This window comes from Drosophila eugracilis, unplaced genomic scaffold, assembly GCF_018153835.1.
Source record: "Drosophila eugracilis isolate 14026-0451.02 unplaced genomic scaffold, ASM1815383v1 contig_75, whole genome shotgun sequence".
In the NCBI taxonomy this organism is placed as follows: Eukaryota; Metazoa; Arthropoda; class Insecta; order Diptera; family Drosophilidae; genus Drosophila; species Drosophila eugracilis.
Window position 1 is genome coordinate 491,298 of NW_024573645.1, and position 17,867 is coordinate 509,164.

The 17,867-nt window shown below is 41.2% G+C and overlaps 1 protein-coding gene across 2 annotated transcripts in view; it reads left to right on the top strand.

Annotated features, from left to right (window-relative positions):
• The window catches only part of LOC108117018, a 102,934-nt gene that overhangs the window by 20,925 nt on the left and 64,142 nt on the right, over positions 1 to 17,867 (top strand). For both annotated transcript variants that reach the window (XM_041819476.1, XM_041819477.1), the window contains exons 2-3: positions 5,234 to 5,810; positions 16,415 to 16,471. In XM_041819476.1, coding sequence (XP_041675410.1) covers positions 5,694 to 5,810; positions 16,415 to 16,471 — 174 coding nt within the window. In that variant the 5' untranslated portion in view covers positions 5,234 to 5,693. The remainder of the gene's footprint in view (positions 1 to 5,233; positions 5,811 to 16,414; positions 16,472 to 17,867) is intronic.

Consider the following 17,867-nt stretch of genomic DNA (forward strand, 5'->3'; position numbering starts at 1 on the left):
TTGTGTCTGGGCACCGCCTTGTGCTGGAGTCGTTAAGAGGCGGAGGACCGAATGCATAAGTATTCGAATATCAATTTATGCCTCTCGAGAATCTTGGGGAGCAGGCATCTGTATGTGTTTTTACAGTTTTCGAATGGGGGGAAAGTGTTTTTCTTTTTCGGGGCCAAAGAAAACTAAGCTGCGGGGGAATTGATTTTGAAAAGAGCTTAGTCTTGGTCTGGGCAGACTCTGTGCCCTAAACAGTCGTTTCCACCTGCTATCCCATTGACACTTATGGTCATGTTTATTTAATGGCAACCCCGAATGTCATCTGCAATTATCAGTCCGATTATGGACATTAGTTAAGTATTTATGGGATTGGGTTTAGCTCAAAGAAAAGTTTCTTTCACATTAACATTTTCTCGTTAAATATGCGGGGAGAAATCATAAAGGTTTGCCTGATAAGAAATGTTGATGTTTGTTTGTTTTTAAACCAAGTTAAAGACAACATTCTTAGTCCTAAGCTCAAGATGACTAATGCACTGCCAAAAGACCTTCATTTCCCTCTCCTCTTGGTACCTTTATAGCTCCAACTACAGGTAATTCCGTAGCTTCTTACGTTTTTGTAACATGAAATGGAAATTCGCGCTGTGAAAGGCGGGTGAGTCTGCTTCCCACCCTTCTTGGGCACCGCTCGACCTTTCCCCTGGCCTCTCGTTTTTGTGCAAGTAATTTACAGAATAGAATTCTTGATTAAATTGGAGTACATTTCGTGTTTCGCCTTCCCTTTGGCTGGCTTACTGGCGACCATCTTTTCATTTACCTGGAAGGATGAGGGTTTTCTTGGGCGGGAGCAGAAAAGAGCAGAAAAAAAGGTGAGTACCAGGGAGTGAGCTGTTAAGGTGGGTGGCGCCCCATTCCGCCCTCCCCAACACGGCGCATATAAAATGGAGCCAACGTCAGAGCCGTTTGAAGAATATTTGCTGCATATTCAAGGCACCGAGAGCCCTTTGTACCCCTTGTACTTCCTCACCTCCGTTGGCCCTTCAGCAAATCCATGGCCCGCCCGCCCTTTGCTTTTCCGTCGCCCCATTTTTCCATACCTTTCTCGCCTTACCTGAGTTTTGCTGAAACATGCGAAACTTATTTTGCAAGTTTTATGTCGACGTCGTCGAGCAGCAGCTTTTATTTTTTCTCCTTTCTTTTCTTGTTTTCTCCTTTAACATTTTTTGCCCTTTTTCAGTTTTTCACATTTGGCGCTTTGGCTTAAATTACAAATACACTGCAAGAAATGGGATGGAAAGAGAGGGAATACCTTTGGGGGATTTCAAAGAATGGAGTTTGTTTTTAAATTATATACAAAATATAAATTTAATAGGTTTTTCTTAACTTACACAACATTTTCTATCAGTGTACCGCCATGCATAAAATTGTTGGCGAAAAAACTTAGAAACCCAGAGCGATTCAGGCTAGGAAGAAGAAGGATCCAAGAGGCTCCACTGCCACACCCACTGGCAGGCACATTCACATCCCTGGCATAGCCATGGCCTCATCCACGCCCCCGGCTCAAATTGCATGGCAAGATGCCATCGCCATTTGGCTGGCTGAATCGCTGGCAGACGATGGCAACGGCCATGCCGATGGAGATGGCGATGGCGATGGGGAACCCAAGCATAAAATAGAATTTCTAACCAGCGAGCAGCGACTTAAAGCATTCCCATTTCATGGATTAAATGAGTTCAAGTCGGGAGTGCGAGGCGAGAGGCGAGGGAGGGAGAACGGGTTTATCTCGGGTCCCAGCCTCGCATAACTCAAGGCCCGTTATGAGGCTCGGCGACAGCTACAGAATCGAGAAACATATTCAATACGATGCCATACAAGAAGCTAAATATGATACATGGAGAGAAAATATATATTAGAATATAGAGTTAGGGGAATAAATAATATTTCAAATAGATTAAAAGATAAGTCAAAGAAAGATTTCTTCCTTTCCTTTTCTTTCCTTTAAGGAACTCATTTAAGATGATAAGGAAGCAACATATGTAGCAAGGAAACTATATTCGAGTATATGGAGAAGGATAAATAATGTCCCAAGATAAATCTAACAACATTAGTACCGAGTTTTACAATGTTTGAATGTAATCTGCAACTTATGGCATTTCCATAACCTGAAAGTCTCATTTAATGTCGTTCAATCCATGCTATAGCCAGTAGACTTGGACTATTTACAGGCTATATTCGATCATATCACACCTTAGGAATACCAATACCTATAACCATTACTTAGTAATCTTTCTAAAAAGTAATAGTATTTATCGTTTTCCTGTTTACTTTCCAATAACTCCAACTATTTCCATAGAAATTTCAAGTTAAAAATGTTCCAAAATGAAAACCAATCGTCATGATTTTTCTCCGTGCACGAAAAGATAAAAAACGGCCTCTAAAAGGCCTCAAGAACGAGCATCAATAATGTGTTAGGAGTCCAGGCTAGTTGGGCTAGCTCAGACAGGCTACTTTCCCGAACGAGTTGCGCGCACCAAATACGCAGCGGGATAAACGACCTCGAGGGGCAACCGCTGCTGCAACTGTGGCACAAAGGCGTTTGTTATGGTCATTAATGCTTTTATTGGCCTCGAAACGAAATCCTGTCGCTCCAGTTAAGGCCGTGAAATATGAAATTTGAATCCTGTGCTGTGCATAACCGACTACCGCCGTATCTCAAGAATTCTGAAGGTCAGAGTCGCCGGCAAGCAATAAATTTGATCGAACTGCTCTCGTTTTCATTTGAAATCTGTTCCAGGGTCATATATGGGCTTGACCTCTTTTCTTTTTTTTACGGCCTATCGCTGTTATATGTGAGGATGGTTGGCATTATGGAATCCCTGGGAATCCTTTTGCTAGATCAAACTCTTGGCCCAGCTGGAAACCAGGTTGCCAAGTGCCCGGACTACTCGCTCTCTTGCGCTCCACATAAAGTGATGCGATTAATGCAGAACATGCCCGAACTCTGAACTCATCATCATAAAATCGGGGCAACGACGACAACTACACACGCCTCGTTGGGCGGTGGTAGGTGGGCGGGGCTAGTCCCGAGCCAAATTAGTGCGATTCCAGATGAGACCCGGCATAACCCCATCCACAGTGGGCTCTAGCTCGGTCTCCGTCTCCGATAATAGCAATGAAGTAGAAAATCCCGAAAAGCTCTGAAGCGCATAATGATGAGGCGTTGGGGGGAATGGGTATGGGGAAAGTGGGCGGAGGCTTCGATAGATGGGGAGCCGCATATCAATGCGAGGGAGGATGGGCCCGGAATAATGCCCTGTTCGGCATCTGAAATGCCAACGAAACGGAAAACTAATTCCGCCGTTTGTGACTCAAATGGCGAGGCCGAAAAACAAAGGCGAGTTGGGGGTGTTAAACAGTCTGCCCACAGTGGGATGTGCCCGTTGGGGGGAAAACTTAATTAGCTTAAAAACATTCTGTGGAGATGCTTAGAGAACCTGATTTAAGTAGAAGCGATGTATCTTTCGCTGAAAGCATTTGCTTATTTTCTTATTAATTAATTTTAACACGGGAATGGAGTTTACTAATAATGCAAAAGTGAGGTGCTCTCATCTAACAGCCTTTCTTAAGTCTTTAATTATGCATTAAAGCTCGGCTTACTAGCATATCTATTGCTGGTGTAAAGTAGTTCCTCTTTTTATGTGCTTTTGTGTTAGGTTTATTAGAAAACTAACAGCTTTAAGCATCTAATCTGAAAAGGTAATTATATAAAATGCTGCCATATAAATATTTATGGACTTAATGCTGTATTTTATTCATCTCTTTAGTGGGAAGTTAAGGTTGGGCAGGCACTCGCTTGTAAGGCATCTTTACTCAGCTATAAAATATGTTAAAAGTGTAAAACTCTTTAATAGAATAAAACGTTTAATTTCTTTTCTTATTTATTTGAGAATTTACTGACAAGTTTAAAGCTACTTATTTATAGTTTATAAACTTCGTGTACCATCCACTGTGCCTATCGTTTTCCGTTGATATTTACCCAGCCAAAGACACGTTCTCGTTGGGCCTCCGCTGCTGGGGATAAACGATATCCAATAAAAATAAAGCTTTGCTAGTGTTCCGGAAATTCGGTTTTTGCCCTGGCCCAGGAATCCCGGCAATCTCGATCCCAATGCCAGCTCCAGCTTCAGGTCCAGGTCCACCATTGATGCTATCGCCTTCGATTGTTGATGGTTGGACTAAGGGGGATGTATACTCGTGGTGGAGGTCGAGGGTGGTGCACGATGGGGCATTAAATTGTATTAAAATGCGCAACGCGCACACACACACACCATGTACACCCACGCCTAGATCCACTCCCTGCCCCTGGGAGCCGCCTCACGCCTACAAAAGTGTTCCCTCAACGCCTCGACTAAAAGACGGCATTTATTTTTAGTTACCGCCGGTGAGCGTGGCCAAAAGTCTAGGAAACTTGGACAGGGGACGAAGGCGGGGCAAACGATTTTGGATTCCTGAACAAATGGTATTTTATTTATTTTTATTGGCAAATGTCAACGAGGCGTCGCTTCCTTTGTTTTCCCCGCGATGGAAATCAAATTGGACACTTTTAATTCTGGCAAGGGTCCTCGTCTCTCGGTTTTATGGCCAGCCCCACGGAATAGTTTCGCTAATGTATCTCGGTCCCCCATTAAAACTAAACGCTGATTCATTTCAAATTGCTTTCGATACATGTTTAAAGTTTAGATTTTTCTTTAAGGTTTTTAAAGGTGGTACAGCTTATAGTCTCTCAGTGGATGCCTTGACATTATTTAATATTAAAAATCAAAAAATGATAACTTACTAAACTTTTGAAGGTATGTTAAAAACACCTTAAAACAGTGTTGAACTGCTCAAAGTACTGAAATTAGAAATAAAATATTCTACTGATACTTGAAAATGACAAAGGAAGTATCATTCCTACTAGCGAAACTCTTAGAAAACCTTTAAAAAATATAAATTATATAAAAATGTATTTTTGAAACGGTTGGTAAGATATATATTGATGGAAAATCATTTTAAATAGTATTAATAACTGTTATACAGCCTGAAATAAAATACAAACTTAGAACTTCATTTACTTATTTAATAATTTATAAAATCAATAATATAACATACAATATCTGAACTTAATAGAAATATCTTCTCTTCTTCAATTTATAACATTATTTACCTTAAATTAAATAAAACTTATAATATCATTTTCATATTTCAGTTCCCAAAAATAACCCCTAACAAAATGCCGTCGGCTGAGTCGAAAATGTCGGCCATACGAATTCCCGGCGAAGAAGAAGTGGATTTAATGGAGAGCCATGATGGCCAGGCAGTGGAGAGAGACAGAGAGAGGAATGTCTTTTGGAATGCCAGAGAATTGGGCTGCGACGACAGCAACGCCGGCAGCGCTGCCTCCAACGTTCAATGGTTGCCTAGCGACAGCGGCAGCCATCATGGATGTGAAAGAGCGAAAGGGAGAGACAGAGAGCGCGCACCGCTCTCCGCCTCGCCCTCTCTCGCTCGTGCCAACGGCCATGCGGTATGCCTTAGCGGCCATGCTGCTCTGCTCGCCACTCACCTGCGACGTCGGCTGTTGTGAAGTTCTTGCGACGACGTGAGCGACCGAATTTCAGAGTCCCCCAAAAATTCGTAGGCCCCCAAAAAACAGGATTGCAAAGTGAATGGCAGAAGGGGCAGAGGAATTTCGAGGGAGCATCTGCGACTGCGTCGTCACGTCAACAAAAAAAACAAACAACAATGCAGAGACAAAGACTGAAAACCGGAGGAAGTTGCCCAGGGTAAGTAACGGTAGTTAGGGGTGGCTTAGAAAGAGATGGGTATAAGTTGACTTATAAAAGGATGCGCAGAAATTCTAATGCCTAGACAATACACAAACCAAAAGGTGAATGTCGTGACTAGATTTAGAAACTAGTTGGTCTAACTGGAGTTAGTTTTTAAAACCAGTTAGATGTTTTCAAAATTAAAATTTATTGAAAAAACTTTAAAAAAAAAATATAATTTGTTGCATTTGCTTTTATTTAGTTTCTTTCATTCTAAATTTATTTTTAATATTTTCTTTAAATTTTCCAAAACTTCAACTGAATTCCAAAACATTCGAAGTTCAGTTGCTCTCTTGCTTACCAACACATTCAAATAACGGTTCTCTTCCAGTTGGATTTTGTCTAAGTGTGCGTGCGTGCTCTCTTATCGGGTCTCTCTTAAACTGTCTATGTATTGGTGACCAGCCGCTCTTAGTTGAGACTCTTACCAATTCTCTTTACTGACTGCTGCACCTGTTCAAGGGGCACTCTTTGGCGCTCTTCGTGTTTTTCTTTTTGGCGCGTTGATGGTCTTCAATGTTTTTGTTTGCCTTTTTCTCTTCCCCTTTCACCGCACACTCTCTTTCTTTTTCACCGCCCGTGACAGCTGCCATTTGCTTATTGGACGCTGCACTTGCCGCGCTCTTCCTCGCCCCGCGCCGACACAGCTTGAAATCTTGTTAGAATTTAATAGAATCTCAAAAGTCCTGCGCAAGTTTCGCTGCTTTGGGGAAATGCAATTTCCTTTTTTTACGATTTTCGCTGCTTTGCCAGCTATTCCCCACTCGTCCTGTTATTTTTTTGCTCTCCTCTTTTTTGGGCTTGCATTTCATTTTTTGAGGGGGTTTTCCGCTGGCTGGAATATAATAAGTTTTTCGCTCGCTTGGCAACAAAGTTGGATGCATTGTGGGTGGCAAATATCAAACAATGGCCCAGCTCTGCTTTTTGCTGATAAGAATGATTGGGGCAATCGCACGGCGCACCAACAATGTTGAACAAAGTCTTCGCCAATGGGTTTCTCTCCCAATTGGATTGAGCATCCTTGCCTGGGGTTCAGGTCTTTGCTGGAATGGAGGGGTGGAACCTATTCAAGATCAAATTAATCAGAATAGCTCATCATTCTCATTGCAATATAAGTGAAATTATAATAAAGAAAGAGTATAGGGACAAGGTCGAAAGTAGGGAGCATCCAATCGAGGGCAGCTATTCGTGATAAGGTGCGGTTAATTATCATTTCCATTCCCGATTGCCGTTCCATTCGTCACAGTTTCGCGCCTTCACCCACATAAACAAATCAATCGGTTCGGAAAATACACTCGCACACACCCATACAGTCGCACTCGCATGTGGAATCGTTTAAATATATCGCATTGTTTGTTATTGAAACAATGCGCCTACACATTCAAGCCCAGGCCAACACAAACATTTATTTTTCCTCATTTTTTTGTATTTTCATTTTATTTTGTTTTGTTTACTTCGCACGTTTGAACAGAGCGAAGCAGAAGAGTGGAGAGGTCAAATTTATGCATGACCTTCATTGGGTTGGAGAAATTACAAAGATTTTATTAACTAAATATAATTTTGAAATGTTAGATACATTGTCTTAGAGGTCTTATAACATATCTTAAAGAAATGAATATGTTTGATAGCATTTGAAAGTTAAAAATGCGTTATAAGTCTTCTTTATGTTTTTATAAATATCTTTAAATATTTATTCACAAGTTAACATATAATATTAATGTCAACCTTTAACAAATACATTAAAAATCTCTTTTAATCACCTCAACTGCTTAATAATGAATAAGAACACTGCAAAGATTGCTTATCTCAACTTTTAACAGCGCTCTTTAACTTTAATGAGTTCAAATTCGGATGTTATTACCCCAAGTGATTAACAAACCAGTTTGCCTGTTAAGCCCAAATAAACATATGACGATACCTTAACCATAGTCCCCGATTTGGTAACAGCAATAAAGCATAAATGCAGCAGCCAAGTTAAGTAGGTGCAAAAGGCAATGAATAAACAGGGACGGGCAGGGACAGTAAAAACTTAAGACCGAAATCAATCTGTAAATTGGCGCAAATAACTCGGGCAGGGCAGGAGGGACATAAATCAGGAGAGGGAGGGGGGTTAACGGACGCCGGAGATGAAGCCACTTGACGGGATTCCCGGATTGCCAACAGAGATCTTTGGATGAGGACGAGCAACGGACGTCATAATCGTTTCAGTGACAAAGCATAAAATTTGAGTTTTACGATTTAACTGGGCCATAAAGCAACCAATTAGTGTCAGTGGCAAAGACACGGCTCCCCCGCAAAAAGGGGCGGCGGCTGCTATATTGGTTGCTGGCACGTGGGCGTGGCAGTGCGTGTGGATTGAATACTTTCTTGCCTACGGTTATGAGTGTGAAATGCGTTTAATTGCTTTATGATAATTCTGACAGCTCATTAAAAAAGTCGAAAAGAAGCTTTACCTTTACCGTTAACGTTCCAACGGCTTCTGTATTTCGTTATTTCGTTAACAATGGGTTAATGGCCATGGCTATGGGTTTTCCGTTCAAGTGACTTTTTAAGGAGCTGCCTAAAATACGACTTCCCCACTGCCACTGCCACTGGCACTGGCAGTGAGGAAAAGCAGGAATCTCAATCTTAACCGGGCCCACGGTAGGGAGTCATAAAAGTGACGACAATTTCGTTTTATTTTTTATGACAGAGCGTCGCCTGCGGTCGCAACTTCCCCAGGTGTGTGTCTCTGTGTGTGTTGTCCTCCGATTGGCATGTGTGTGTGTGTGTGTGTGTGCTGGTTGTGCAGGTGAATAATTTTCATTGCCGTAAATCACTGTGTCAATTGTGGTTGTAATGGCCGTCCAATGGATGTACACGAAAATGGAGACATCGACGAGGATTTATGGCCAGAAGAAGGGGCGGAGAGAGGAAGGAAAATGGCATTATAAGCATGTGGATTTATGAGGCACTTCGAGTATGACAGGCTAACTAAAATATATTACAGAATTAAGTATATAAATATTTATTAGTATTAGTAGGCATATATGCTAGTTAGATTGTTAGAAAGGATAAGGAGTGGGCAGGATTTTAAGAGGTTTAATTTATTTACAAGATTTCTGTGGTCAAAAAATGGTGATGGGTAAAAGCATCCATTGGTTATATAATTTATTTCCTGTAGAAAGAATATTTTTGATAGGGAAATGAGATTTTTCAAGAACTTAAAGTTCCTTTTAGACTTTTTTACAGTAGAAAAATGTTAGCTACTAAGTACAGGCATAAACTGCCTTTCAGAATTACAAATATTAACCTAAAAATTACACCTCTTTTTCTTAAATAAAACATAAAAACAGTAACAAAAACATCTAAGCAATGTAATTAAATATAAGTTCTACCAACTTCCAGAACTTCACTTGCCCTCTCAACCCATCAATCAACTTACACTCCCTGTTCCAGCAAGACCAAAACCATTTCCTTATCTCAATCAAGAGCACTCTGTGGCCAATGCAATTTGCTTCTCAAGTTTATCACACAACCAACTCAGTTCGCATGGCCAAGGCAAATTGCCTGCTAATTATGGTTTATGGCCCGCATATCAATCAAGCCGAATCAAACGCGGCCTGGCCAATCGATTGCCCGTTGGCCAGGCCAAAAGCCAGCCACCCAGTTACACAGCAGAGAAGTTTGTGTTTATTTGAAAGTCAATCTCCAGTGGAAGTGCGCTGTGTCGGCTTTTCAACTCACCGAAGACTGGGCTCAAGAACCTGCTCCTTGAATATATAAAAAAATGGGAAAATAAAATGGCCAGCAGGCAGGAAATTTGAAAACAAACAAGAGAACGCCCCAAGGTGAGCGCGGTGAGTAAACAAAAATGAAGAATGTTCGCTGATTGACATTATCCGGTGCACGGAGTACAGAGGCATCATATGCCGGGAATGGTAATTGGTAGTCCGAGGAAGGGGAATACATTTCCATTCCAAACTCAGCCACTAGCCTGTCGTTTCAAGGCCCAATACCATTTAGCATTTCCGCTGCGGCCATATTTCAAGCGATCGGTCTTGGAGAGCTTCTGCGGCGGGAATATCTGATTAACATGGATGGCCCGCGGCGCGAGATACTGGGTTTATTAAGCCATAAATTAAGGCAGGAATGCGCTTCTGCAGTTTTTTGTGATGGATTGCCGAAGCTGCTGCTGCTGCTGCTGTTCTGGCTAAAATAAACTAAACTATTCGTACTGCCCCAGCAATTTTTCATTTTCATTCTCAACTAAACTGACACGAGAGGAGAAAAAATTATTTAATTTAACTAAAAGCTTTGCCAGCTGCTCTCGTTTCCCCGCATTTTCTGGTGTCACTTTTTTTCGGTGCATTCTTCTTTTTGACAAAATGAAATATTTAAAAGTTGAGGAAGAAAATGAGGAAAAACAGAACGGAAAATCGAGGCTAGGAAACTTGAAATATTTGCCGCTGGCTATAGTGTGCGTGCTGTGTGTGTGTGTATCTGTGTGTCGGCGTGTGCGTGTGTATATCTGAGAAATGTCTAAAAGCGTTTCAACTTTAGTTTTCGTTGCTGGTTCTGCTGGCATTCTGCCTGCAGCTCTTTGTTGCTGGCCCCTCTATTTTATATTCTTTGATTTCGTTGAGTTTTTCCATTTCCATTGGTATTCCTTGGCAGCGAGAGAAGGTACACTTTGAGAAAAATTGGTGAAGTGTTTAGATATCAGCTGCAAAGATAGTAATTATGATTTAAAGTTAGTTTTTTGAGATGGATCTATGGATACAGGGACTTTTGACCGTAAAAAGGTGTCTAAAAATATGTTAAAAGTATTTTTTATTGCTCCTAAATTGATTTACATTGGGAACATCTTTAATCTTAATATCCTAAAGATTTTATAAGTAATAGTTTCGGGTATCCCCACCATCCCCTTAAATAAACCCAAAAAAGATGAACTTTTATCTTCAAACTTTCTCCCTGTGTAGGTATCATCATCATTGCTCGACCATTGTGTTTGCTTTTTTGTTTTTCTTATTTTCCTTTTGCCAATTTTTGTTTCATTTCTTGGCAGTCCCCTCTCCCCGCTCGCAATCCCCCCTGAAAAATACACCTTCTCACTCATTCTCAACTCGTATTTGTAGTCGCCTCCTTGGCATTTTCGTTTCGCATCATAATTTTCCGTTCGACGACAACAAAAGGGAAACGGCATTGAAAATCACGTTCCTCGGAAGTGGAGAAAGGAGCTGCGAGTTCCTTGGGATGTGTCCCCTGGCCCCCTTCTACCCGTTCTCTCTTAGCCAACTCAACCGGCCGGAACGCCCACATAGTTCGTATTTCGTCTTTGCTAGTGAGCCACCAACCTTCTCTTCAGATATATATATATATATATATATAAATTGGTCTCCAAGGCCCCACTTCAACTGGGGGACTTTTCAAATGTGCTGTAAGCAAAGCACGCGCCGATAAACGAGGGGGGTGGAGAGGGGGCAAACTTCAGATTTCCGTTACGTGTTCTTGGCCATTTGGCGAGCTACCAAGCTACCAAGCTACCAAGCTTACCGATTCCATTTATCGGCCATTAATTTAATGCACCAACTAATGCTGATCTGCCCAACGTAAATCGTTTTAGTTTACGGCGCTCGAGCTCTTCGTTCTATTTAACTAATTTTAGTATTTCACAGAAGGCGTTTAGTAGTTTGGAATTATAAAGATTTTAAAAAAGAAATAAAAGGATTATTAATAACTTGACTTTAAAAAACTTAAAAAATTTGTTGTCTAAATAAACTTATTCCAAATTTCAAGAGCTGATAGAAATGTTCATGAAACAAAATCAAAATTAATAACAAAACTCACTTGACAAGGCTTATCAGTTCTGTCAAAAAAAACAATAAAATAAAAGCTAATTAAGCTGTCATTTAAAATAAACAGATCAGATTACCAAATAGACTCATAAGTCTTCAGAATATTTGAACAACTTAATGATTGAGTAGATGAAAAAATGTTTAAATAAAAACATTAAAAACAAAGGCCACCCACAGACAGAAAACTTCACCCCTTCATAAGCCATTAAAGACCTTTAAACTCATAAAAATCTCATTTAAAGTATTTGAAAGATAAGAAATACAAATTATCAATTGCCTTTCTTGTTTGTTTTTCTCTCAGTTAAATTAGTTCACATTTCCATTCACTAGCACTTCCATATACTAAATATTAAACAGCAATATGAAAACCCAGCTGAACGCACCCATTAGCCAGGGCGATAAGAAAAAAAATATATATTATTCTCCCGCAGCCAGCAAAATATTTTGCTCTCTTATTTCTTCTTTGGGGCCATCGACTTTATTTAGTTTGGAAAGTATTTGCATTAGTTTAATCAAGCTGAATGGCAGGGGAGAGCTCAGCGAAGGGAAAACTATGGCAGACAGACTTGGTCTGATGAAAGTTGACATTTTCCTAAGCTGCTGCTTATCTGGAGTATAAAAGCAAGTGATCCAAGCAACTGATGAGCTGCATTTTCCCTAAGAAATGTCTTTGCCATGATGAAGTCAACGGCTGGGTCGCCATGATACGGCATGGCCACCGCGTTGCATTGCAACTCCTTTCGTGCAGCCAAAGATACACAAACACACTCTCAGATACAGCAAAGAGACGTGTATTGAAAGGCCACATGTGCATCTTCTTGCTGCCATTGCCATATGGCGTGGATGGATTCTATGGAGAACTTTTGGTGTGGCGTCATGTACGAGAATTTTCCTTGGGCGGTGGAAAGGCAAGCAAGCCGATTTCCCAGGGGTCGTGGCAGCGCGAAAACTCGCACATGCGCATACAGTGGGCGGCCACATTTACAGTGGGCAAATATGGGTGGTTGGAATGTGGACGTGCCGCCTGTCTAGGGGGTGGAGGAGGAGGTTGAGGCACATGGAACTGGTTTTTGGGCCCAGGCCACACGCGATGCCTGATAAAGGCTGAATTTGCAATCCACTAAAAAGGCTGTTTGGCAATATGCTAAATTACCTCTTTGGAAGGCAGGGAACTTGTTATTTCTACCAAATGTGTTCAAGAAGTGGAAAAGGGAGCTAAAAGATGGGAGAAGTCTTTGAAAGGGGTTTCTATAAGCCATATTTAATGAGAGATATTTGTTAATTTACATTAATATTTAACGATTAAACAGAATTTAAGTTCAGAAAAGGATCTTTAATGGTCAAAAAAAAAAATTATGACACATAAATTAGACTTTCTTATGGTTAAAATTTCAATATTTATACCATTCAGATCGCCCTCAAATCTTTCTCCCAGTGTAACTCCAAGTAACTCCCATAAAATCATATTTTTAAATAACCTTCTTAGATTCTCCTTATTTATGTGGCAGCCATAAATAGAAACTTGAATAACTCGATTTAAAAATCAATAAATAAATGCAAATAAAGATGGCTACCCATACTGGATTTTCCTCTGCACTTTGGCTACCGTAGGATGCAGCCTCACTTAAGGAAAATAGTTTAACGACTTCTTAGAGAGGCAGCATATTAATTAATTAACTAACTAATGCTCAGGTGTATATGTCACGGCTGCAGTACAAGAAATCTCACTCGTTTTTCCACTAATAATCCGAATAAAATATTTAAACTTATTGCCGAAACCCGTTCCTTCCCTCTCGGGCAGAGGGAATTATTTAACCAAAGTCGAGCCGCTTACCGTAAATTGCAATTTATGCCCCCAGCGGCAGGCCAAGTTGCATCAGTTAACCAGTTTGGTGACTTCAATAAGCCAGTCCCGAAACGGAGGCTCCATTCCGCTTCGAATGAAGTAATCACAATTGATAATTCCTCGATCATATCGCCGGCATATCTGTTATTTTTGGGTTCGTTGATCCACTCGAATGGCCGCCATGCGCCGCCATCAAGTGTCCGGGACTCGCATTTGGTTTCCATAATTTTTACGACTCTGGACACACACCCATCCACTCCCGAGATGGTCAACCGGGGAACTATTATAGTGCATCCAACCCACTGCATCGAAAGACGGACGCGGATTCAATTGTCATAATAACACAGACTCAGTTCGTTTAGAGAAAAGAGTTCGGGGCAGAGGCAGAGGCAGAGGCAGCTGAGGCAGATTGCTTTATGAGGGCAAATATTTGTGCTGCCTGTCGGCATGTGGCATCGAGTCTATATATCCATCTATACAGATACGGATCACAGACCCATATGCCCAGCCCAACCCGTTCGTTCGTAACAACAAGAACTCTGAAAATTGCAATTTATATGGCTGCCATAAACAGAGGCTCGCTGCAGCACTTTCACTTTTCCCGGAATATTAGCAACGCTTCACTTTTTTTAACCAAAAAATGTGTCTCTCTGGCTGCTTTTTTTTTTTGGTAATTGCATTCAGAGCGTAGCAGTCGCAGGTCCCAGGAGGTACCTTTCGAACTCAAAGGTCGTAAAAACCCTTCCCAATGTCGCGACTTCGACCGCTGGGCACAGCCGGAGATCGCCTCCGACGTTCCATTTCCGCAGCAGGCGGCAGGATATTAGTTACTTTCATGTTTTTGAGATTTTTCAAAGAGCTAGTGGAAAATTGTGAAGAATTTTTTTAGTTTTGATTTAGTTTTATAATTTGGTGAAGGTGGAAAAAGTTGGTTAAGAAAAATATTAAGGGACTTTAGGCCAAAGTTTTTGTATTTACTTAACAATTTCAGCCTTTAGTTAGACTTCTTATGGGAATATTTTATATTAAATCATTTTAGTAAATATTTAAAACCATTTACAGGCTCTTTTCTAGTTCACCTTTCTAGTTAAGTAGAAGTCTTGATAGTCTAAGTGGCTGTTCCTTGTCATTTTAAAGTTTATATCCATTAACTACATGACCCGATTGAGAGGCTGTTGCTGCTCCATGCTCCGACTCATCCGCTGGCATTTCAGATGACACCTCCCCTTAAAAGTTTTCCATTTTTTCCAGCGCTACTTCTCCGTGTATTTGTTCCATCGTGGCCCTTGTTTCGATAACAACGAGGCTACATAAATAACTCGAGACACGAGTGAATTTAACAACTCAACACGCCGAGGGCGAAGAAGTTTTCCTCTGTTTTCCATTCGCCACTTGCATCTAATCTTGTGAAAACGAAAAAATATTAATGAGCCAAAAAAGTTTCTCTTTTATGGAATTCCAATACTGACTGACAGGCATTCTCGTGATGGGAAAAACTAGAGGAAAAACTCCATTACATTTCCCTGGACATGTTTGTCATTTACAAGTTGCGCGGCCAATTACTTTGAGAAGACAGCCAGCCAGCCAGCCAGCACTCCGGGAAAAATGGCTACGTCTCCGGCGGCTCATTATGAAAATGAAAGCAGTTTCGGCCCGCCGAACATGGGAGTCATCTAGTCCGCCAGAATTTATGCACACGAGCATATTCCATTGGGGAATTCGAGGTCGGGTCGATTGCCGTCGTCTGTTTGTCTATCAAACAAGGAAACTAAAAAGTTTTCGCAAAAAGCACCCAGACTCGGGCAGTGGAAAGTGGGAAAAAACTGGGAAAATTGATGAGAACGGGGGCAGATGGCTGGTGGCAAAAACAAACACTCGACTCAACAGACTCCGGTGGGCGTTAAATGGTGGTAGGGGAGGTGGGCAAAGGGCACACGACCTATATGAGCATAAAAGCATATACATATAGAGCATATATATGAAGCATCGATGTCGGCATAATCGAATGAGCGAAGGGTAATGGAGCGCCGAACGAAGGACACCCGCAACTGGACCCCATGGAATATGAATGCATCTCCGGCATCTCCATATAAATATCCCTCGATGGCGCAGCAAAGTGGAAGTCCAATCCCAGGGAATTCTCACTATATATTTATTGTCTTCTTCTCCAGCTCTCCTCACCCGGAAAACACGAAAGCGCACTCTGGAGTTGGGTGATGGGTGGTAATGGGTTGGGGTCCAGTGGGCGGTGAGCGGTGGTCGGTATGCTGAAATGAATTGAAATAAAATGATAAGCGTGAAATAATAATGAGGAGCGTGTTCCGGCATAAATCGGTTCGTCCTTTCTTGCCAATGGCTTGGAGTGCTTTTTGGGGTCCTGGCTGGCCATTTGCGTGTTGTAATCCATGTAATCGGCTGTGAAAAGTGTTTTACATGCGAGTCCGCTTGCATAAGCTGGGAAATGGAGCGTAGACGATAGGAAAACTCACATATGGGAAGGCAGAGATGACAGCCATTTTGTAACCCTTGGCCTTAAGTACTTGAGAATATTTTTAAATATTTTTTAAAATTTAAAAAAAAATGTTTTTATGTGTTTATGGCTCTTTGAGGTTCCCTAAAATAGTTTATTTTGTTCTTAAAAAATATTAAAACAGCTAATTGAAATACCTTTCCTTCTTCCTGTTCAGTGATAAGTTCGTTTTTATTTATTTTTTAATAATTTAATCATTAAAAATGTTTTTAATCAATAATATTCGCTGTTATTTTTATTTAGTAAACTTTAAAGACATAACCTACATATACTACTTAGTTACTTATTTTTTAGCAATATTAATTTCCTTCATATAAAAAAACATATTCCCATCTTTAACCCATTCCAGTTTGATTACACAGCGACCCCATGGAGCGAGGACTTAACCCGCCGGCAGCTGCTTCAGGTGAGTCTCCATCTTACCTTTCCCCATATATATTAAGCATATATATTTATAAGCATTTCGAATAAAAGTTATAATAATGGCAGCTCGCATAAAGTTGCATCTGTCGAGCGGGGAACTATCCCATTCAATGGGGTCGCAGGTGCAACTTAAAAGTCAGCGAAAAGTAGAAGGGGAGCCGAAATTCGCCTCAATTTTTATTTGCCAACATGATTTTTGCTAAATTACATTTCCTAGAAGAAGACCAGACTGCGTGTGTGTGTGTGTTTGGCATATGAAATAGTTGGGACTGAAGGTTGTACCTTTTGCTGTTTATTTTCCACATCCGCATACAGATCCTCTCGTTGTTCGATATGAAAAAGGCCAAAGTTGATCAAATAAATGGCGAAATTTCCATATTCCAGCGATAAGCAGGAAAACGTGTAGCTCAAAGATTTCCATCAACTCGAATCGCAATCGGAATAGGAATAGGAAAAGCGGAAAAGCGCAAAAAGGCGGGCGGGCGAGTAACAAGTTGTGCGAATCTCCCAAAAAGAAAGGGGGTGGTCCTGAACCTTGCACTGGCGGTGGCTGCGCGGGCAGGTAGAACTGTAGTCGCACAACCCTCATCGCTTAGCTAAGTAAATGGGTTGGCCCACGAACGTGACTTGGCCTGGCCTCCATCTCTAACTCGACTTCCCCGCCCCTGCCTTCGGTTATTTAGAGCACATGTCTCCTCCAGCTCGTGGTACTAGCAATGGCTGTACCATGGAAAAAATTTGATAAAAAACCAATCACATCTGTCAAGTCTTGGGGGGATTGGGAATTTAAAAATCTAAATTTGTTTCAGATTTTTGTTTTTATTAAAATTTTTATGGTTTTATCATGTATTTACCCCTTAAAGTTAAGTTGGGATTATATTTTGGAGATTTTCTATGATGTTTTGTTCATATTTTTGGTCAAAGGGAATACCCTAACATATTTATTGAAAGTCCTTTTAAGGGAGGTCCCCTAGCCCACTTTTTAAAACATATATCTCCTTTCCCCCTTTAAAGTTAACTTCTTAAGCGTTTACCCCACTGTGCCATTGCTTGGATTCTTTCGAGGAAGCCAGCTAAAGTCAGTCACGATTCCGAACTAATGAGGAATACACGTAATTACATGTGGTTACGCAATATCTGAAATTTGCCAGTGAGCTTGCCTCGTGGCATTGCGGCCCGCCCCCCCACATCTCTCGGCCACACAATAACACAGTTCCATTCGAGGAATCAATGCCCTGAGACAAACCCAGAAATTTAATAAACACGCAAGTGCACGGAAGTGAATTATCCCGTCAGTCAATTATGTATGTTTGTTGCTACGCCCCAAAGCGAACCCCACATGCTGCCTCACATTCTCGCCTAAGACCCGGTCTTGGACC